This window comes from Chelonus insularis, unplaced genomic scaffold, assembly GCF_013357705.1.
Source record: "Chelonus insularis isolate UGA/USDA-ARS -01 unplaced genomic scaffold, ASM1335770v1 contig_88_pilon, whole genome shotgun sequence".
In the NCBI taxonomy this organism is placed as follows: domain Eukaryota; kingdom Metazoa; phylum Arthropoda; class Insecta; order Hymenoptera; family Braconidae; genus Chelonus; species Chelonus insularis.
The window spans coordinates 3933345-3940418 of NW_023276776.1; the positions used below are offsets into that span (position 1 = coordinate 3933345).

The 7074-nt window shown below is 26.3% G+C and overlaps 1 protein-coding gene across 8 annotated transcripts; it reads right to left on the reverse strand.

Moving 5' to 3' along the window:
- Nucleotides 1–354: 354 nt before the first annotated feature.
- LOC118071603 (probable inactive tRNA-specific adenosine deaminase-like protein 3) lies at nucleotides 355–5531 on the reverse strand. 8 transcript variants are annotated; one of them, XM_035090811.1, is made up of 5 exons: nucleotides 5228–5531; nucleotides 4997–5133; nucleotides 4728–4908; nucleotides 4459–4564; nucleotides 1994–3429 (listed from the first exon to the last, which is right to left on the reverse strand). In XM_035090811.1, the coding sequence occupies exon 5, from the start codon at nucleotides 3391–3393 to the stop codon at nucleotides 2206–2208; it is 1188 nt and encodes a 395-aa protein (XP_034946702.1). In that variant the 5' UTR covers nucleotides 3394–3429; nucleotides 4459–4564; nucleotides 4728–4908; nucleotides 4997–5133; nucleotides 5228–5531; the 3' UTR covers nucleotides 1994–2205. The 8 variants fall into 8 exon arrangements, 5 of the variants coding, with proteins under 5 accessions (XP_034946702.1, XP_034946701.1, XP_034946703.1 ...); XR_004690923.1 differs by lacking the exons at nucleotides 1994–3429; nucleotides 4459–4564 and adding an exon at nucleotides 687–794; XM_035090810.1 differs by lacking the exon at nucleotides 4459–4564.
- Nucleotides 5532–7074: the final 1543 nt, after the last annotated feature.

A 7074-nucleotide genomic window follows, 5' to 3' on the forward strand; every position in this document is an offset into this window, starting at 1 on the left:
CACAACATTTTCAAAATTCTTCTCTCCATAGTGATAAAATAACTGATATTATTTTCAAAAAAATGTTCACTTATGTTGCAACCACCCAATAAATTTATTTGTTTCGAAACTTCACCGATAAATTATCCTTTCAATCGTTCCGTTATTTACTGCAGTAGAGCTTCAATGTGTCTTTTCAGAAGAAAATATTGGAAATGACTTTGTATATGGTTCGATTTATGAAAACTGGCTTTCCAAGACAATCTATTGAGCCACGTCTTAATTCTAAGTGAGTATGATAACTATCACCGTTAGTTCTAAAGACTCACTCGGGGCTAATTTGATGTTTCAAAATGGATAGCTTTAGCGTTATCTGATAAATGGTGAGTATTTTTTGATTTCAAATAGACTTTCACTTCTTGAATTTTAACTATGAAAATGAGAGATCGGAACTGAGATATCCGATCTTTTGAAGCTTATACTATCAACTGTTTTTAAGTGAATAACTCGGTGGAGTATTAGAGTTAACGATGTAACGTTAACAGTGTTGGTGATGAAGAGACACACAGAGAATAGCTGTGATGAAGGAGGCGATCGTCTAAATGACGACAAGAATGACGGAAACTCGTTGTAGTGGTGCAGCGTTTGGATCTTAGAAGTCAGGGGATTAACCGTCTGGCCAATAAGAAATCACTCGGAATCTTTGCGTCAATTAATTTCACTCAGGATTCATTGTTTTTTTCAAAATCTATATCTTCTTCAAGGAATACCACACGAGGATGCTCAATTTTCAATTATTTGATAGCCAAGTTAATCTGAAAAATAAAAAAATTATTCTGAAAACTTATTAACGACGAATTTTATGAGGTTTTTTGGTTTTATCATAACCAAAATTCAACATACAATAAAACTTTTCTAAATCCTAAACTAACGTAAGAAAAATGTAAACGATTAAATTCCCTGTATTTTTTGAAAGATGGAAAGATTTTTTGAAGAAATAAATGATATCAACTTCAATTTATGACGATAACTAAAAAAAAATTATTTTTCTATATAAAAGATCAGTTTTTATCAAAATATTAAATTATTTCTCATAATTCATGAAGTATTTAACTTATTGTATATTTTATAAAATAATTTAATTAGTTTTTTAACATTTATTTCACTATTATATAACATAGATTTATGAACAGAAATTATTTAAGTACAAAAAAATTATATAAACTGTTGAAATGATTTTTATTGAATAAAATGCTTGGATGTCAATTGAAGACACTAAAATAAAATGATCAATTTAAGAAAAAACTTCCAACGTTTGTTTGAACTTTAACTAACATTAAAATATCGTTTAAATAAAAAACTAACCATTTTTTCCCTTAAATAGAATTTATCCTTGAATGATTTATTTCAGTTGACAAGCATGATACCAGTGTTAATGAAAAAATCGACATGTTATATATAATCATGTATTAAATCTACCAAAAACTAACATTGCCATTTAAACGTAAATAATTCTGATACAATTTAATCGGTTACACAGGAAGTAGATGCTGAATAGATGAGGTTTGCCATTAGAATTGATCAGATACATCATAGGCTTGGCGTTCAATTTTTTTTACTCTGAACAATAATTTTAATTTGAATTTATATAAATAGAGGTTTTATAAAATATTGTAATGTGCCTCAAAAAAATTTAATCATCAAATATATTGTAAAACGTTTTTCAACATATTAACATTCATTCAAATTAAATAGTTTTTTAAACATTTCCTACCTCACGTATTTTTATCATTATAATCATTGACCAAATTTACTAATTGATGAATAATTGTTGAAAATGATAATCCGCAGGTATTACTTACTTTGTTTTATTATTAGAAAAAATAATAAAATAATGGAATCTAGTTCGTTGAAGGAATTTATCAGATAAAATGATAAAAGTTTTTAAAACCAATTCAAAATTCTATTGTAATTAAAAAAATATTTAATTTTTTTTAACCTTTTATTCGTGACACATATGCTTAATAATATCAAAATAACATTATCTCCAGAAAGAATCAACAACGTAATAAAAATATGATAAAGATTATTCAGTCCCTGCGTAGAACATCATCGTTCTTAATATTTAGATCAGTTAACTACAATTTTAGCTAACATTGAATCATTTATGTGATTTGTACTGTACATTCATAACTACCATTCATTCTGGACACCACACAAATTTTTCTAAATAATTTTATTGCTGCGTTGAGAAATTTCGAGTACAATTCTCATACAATCATCCTCGAGGACACTAGACCAGACTTTATAACGATGATTTAATCCAGCCAATGTATGAAGCAAAGACTTGCTCCCTAGAACTCCACGAGATTTATTTGAAGCTCCATAAAAAATCATTGAAACTCTTGAATGCAATAAAGCCATTGCACATAAAGGACACGGTTCTTGTAATAAAAATGCCCAATAACTTGTACACAAATAGGAGCAATCTGTATCGTTGTTATCATTATTATATTTGATTGATGACTTAATGTCAGCAGTTTGTGTGAAAATAGGAATATCTATTGAGTTTAAGCATTCAGGATAACATAAAGGATTTTGTTGACACTCTAATTTTCTCTTGTGATAATCAACAGATAAATTTTGAGAAAAATCATCAGAATTATCTTTTGTAATTAGTTTCCATGCTCCTCTACCTCGCATTTTAGCTACAAGATCCACTGCAAGCATTGCTGAGTGCCATAAAGGATGTTCGTTTAATCTTGAAGCAGCTACTGCAATAATTCGACCAACGCTACCGTCATTAGGATTGAATATCACCGTACTTCCATTACAATTATCATTCCCAATAGATTCTCGTCTTGCTGATTCAATGCAAACTTTCATACATGCTTCAATAATTTCAAGTTGAGCTGAATTAAAAAAATCTCCACTTAACAATTCCTCTATATGAAGATCAGGATGAAAATTAACTGGCCAATAGTGTGATGCCTTTTTAGCTTGAATCTTTGTTTTTGGTGCATTTTTAGGCACAGTCACAATTAAAAAATCATGTTTTAATAGTTCTAGGTTAAATTCATGATCAATTAAATATTTTTTCAAATCTTCTTGTGAAGTGAATGATAAATAATGACCTTTGTCTTGATTTGATTGGTCATTAAAAAAGGTGAGAAGTAATTTACCATTAGAACATCGTTTGAAGTATCCAGGTAATGGTAAAATAGTTGTTAAACTCTTGATTGCAGTAGCTGTATTTTTTTTATCTTTCAAAATTCCTGCAAAAGCTTTAGTAATATTTATATTGTCTGAGAATTCATCTCCCACAACTGGTTTTAAAACAATTTTTGGCTTATCAAGGGTTGCTTCAGCATTTTCAGACATCAATCGTCGCTTCTTTTCTTTAACTGATGTCATCTTTATTGTGTCACTGCATTTGAGTCCTCAATTAGCCTGAAAAATGCTGCCTTCATTTGACTCTTATCATTTTAATTTCTTAGCTTACTTATTGTGCATTATTATAACAAAATTATTTTAAATCCTATTTTAATTGTTAGTAACATCAATTTATTCTGATTGAATACTTTCAAGATACTATTAAAATTGATATTATCAAGAAAATAGATATTTATTGAAAAAAGATTTATCTTCAAAGATATACACGTCATTACCTATTACGAATCTTTATTACGATTAAGTTGGGCCACGGTCAAATCATTTGTCAGAGTTAGGCGCAATTGTTAAGCGGCAATCTTAAGAATATACCATAATATAAGGATTATTTCATACAAAAGAAAATCTAAATGGTTGGTAGTTATTTCATTGATGTAAAATGGCTGATTAATGAGAGATTTAACTAATAAATTGTAATTGAAGCTTATCATTCTAATATTTTAATGCATTAATAATCAATTAATATCAAAGTAAGAAAAAATCAACTCAAATGGTGATGCTTCATGATGCAAATGAGTCATGAAAAAAATCAAAAATAAATTTTCAAGTTAAAAATAGTAAAAAGCAATGCTTCAATATATAAAACAGTAGTCATAACTTTATTCTAATTTTTCTAGCATTGAAAACATAAAAAATAAAATACCAGGTTTTTTTTTTAATTGTTTAACTTCACTTTAGCATGAAAATTCCTAAATCGTTAATCAAGAAAATTGAAAATTATTTGAATAAATATCTATGAATATCTAAATGATATTTCATTCAGTAAATATATAATTTTAATCATTTCATTTTCCTCTTCTACTCCTTTACTCTAATGTCGTCAATGTATGTCATTCCAAACGCACGTGATTTAAAAAGCGCGCGCAGTAATTCATCATAAAACACACATGAAGAGTGTAAATTCGAGACTTATGATTGTGAGAGTAATATCTTATATAACGTTAACTATATTTTAGAAAATTTCAAGTAAAAACGTAGAATATTATAATCAAGTAATCAAAGTAATCGAAAAGCAAAGATACTACATACTTGTATTTTTCTTACTTATAACCCACGTGTTAATCTAGAACAAACACATATGAATACTGCATGGTTGCACGAATGTATGCTTATCCTTTATGATATTTCCTCAGTTCTAGAAAATTATATGATGAAATCGAACAATTATGACCTTGTATATTAATTTTTTTTGTAAGTATTAAGAAGTTCGTATTGCTAAAGAAGCTCACTGTCAATTACATTACAGAAAAATCTATCGAAAAACAATTTAGGTATTCCACTAATTCTTGACAACTAACCTCGAAAAATTTCTTGATAGCTTGATTTTTCAATAAACTATGCTATTGACCTTATATTCGAGTTTAATTATTAATTTTTTTCTTATTAATTGTTATCGTTTCGATACCAGACTTTCCATTGGAAGCAAAAGCGTCGACGTCAGGTGGCAGCGCGTTCGTCATGTGTTTGTTGTAACCTTTCCTATCGTGTGATAAACCATTTAATCTTTTATGTAGGTCACATTGGTACAATTTTTTATTGACGAATAATTCATTAGATTAATGTTTACCTTATAAAGTTTCCACCAAATACTTGATGACAATTTAATCCAATTATCTATCAAATATTTGTGATTAATCTAAGGCACTTTGTATAACAATTCGCACTCCGCAAGACGTTCGTAAACACTATGGTAACGGCACGAAGCTAGAAAGGAAAAACGATAAGAAAAAATTAAATTGACGTCATTATATTGATTTAGCACATCAATTATGATGTTTTTAAATAGTAAAGAACGTACTAAGTATAATTATCTAAAACTTTAGAAACGGAGTTATCGTCTTACGAGATAACGGTGGTAGCTGAAGCTGTAAGGTAACGAATAGGAAATGGTGGGGTGAACAAGATGTGTAGTTGTAATGTTACTTGTGTTATTTGTATATATGTATTTAATGAGTATATCAAGTTTTATTCACACTGTTATGTAGTAATTTTGCCGTGCAGATACTTTACATATTTACAAATGACAGAAAATGTCATTCGATGCCAATACATTCATTAAATATCTTCTGCTGGTAATGGAATTTCGCAATTATTTATTTCTTATCAATTTATATTGCACACAAAAAATTAATAAATATAATAAATATTCATTATAAGTATTTATAAATTTTCAACTGCTAATTCATCTTGTGAATTTAATTAATTGATTTTTTAAGATACATTGTTTTGATTATTCAAAAAGACAAAAAATTGTTTTCGTAAATATAACTTTACATTTATCAACACCCTTTAATTGGCTCATTGTTTTGTAATGATATGTTTTTTTCTGAATAAAAAATATTATGTTGAGATATTCGATTTAATAAAGGATTTCTTATTTAGTAATCGCCAATAATAAAACATTCAAGATTAATATTTTATTGATAACAATTTGTATAGAATAAGAGAGGCTTATTAAATTAAAAGTTGTTTCTTAATAATTTCATATTTTAATTATTATCACGTATTAAAGACAAGAACAAAATTTACATGTATAATTAAATTCGTAAAAAATAATGAATGAAAAATATTGTTAAATCGTTCTAAGAATTTATAATCACATCATAATTTTTTTTTTTTCAAAGTAATAATAATTGAAATTATTATTATCACATTTTAATTGTAGAAAATTGTTTATTGAGCATTGTTACATATAATTATGGTAATAATAGTGACGATGACATCGATAATGTAATATAATAATAATAATTAATAACAATTGATATTTCAACAAATAATAATTGATATTGCAGTAAAAAAATTTTTTAGTTCTCTCATCTCCACCTGTTTGACTAGCATGTTAAAAGCAAAAAATCAATGCAGCAAATAATTTTCTTATATTTTAGTGTAAATAAAAATAATTGTTCACTCAATTTAACAATGAAATTTTACAAACAAAATACGAAATAATAATTAATAAACATAATAGATGAATTATTAATTCGGTAAAATCACAAATCAACTAAACTAACGCTGCTTAGTTGGATTACATATTATAAATCTTATAAAATCATTCGTCACATACAATTGTACAATTGGTATAGAGAAATATATTTGTATAAGTTTGTAAACTCCACTAAATATTGTTATTTCACCTGGAAAAAGTTTTGCTTACTCGTTACGTCATTAATGATTCTTTTAATATATATAAATTAATAAAATAGATCCTAATATTTATGTTTTAAGTTTCTTATTGGAAAAATTATCTCAAATTTTTCTAAATACATAGTACGACTGATTGTATAAAATGAGCAAAGTTACATTTTCACATTTTAATATTTTTTTAAATTAATACTTAAATAACTTTGCTTTTTTATCCATATAAATAATTAATAATTGATAATTACACAATTTTTAATGGTGTAATAAATAATATTAACCAGATATAAAATGATAGTCATTTTTCATTACTCTGATTAAGTAATAAAATGAGAAATAAATACTTAGAGAATATAATATAAAAAACTGCAATTAAATTGCATATCGTTTGGTTTTTTAAAAAATTTAATAGATATTTAAATAAAATTATTTAAATTGATTTCAACTTGTAAGTAGCATTTTTAATTGTATAAAAAATTACTGAATGATTTTTGATTATCAAGTTAT

Excerpts from the sequence above, each read along its gene's own strand:
- LOC118071603 (XM_035090812.1), bottom strand. The coding sequence starts at position 3,393 with ATGACATCAGTTAAAGAAAAGAAGCGACGATTGATGTCTGAAAATGCT.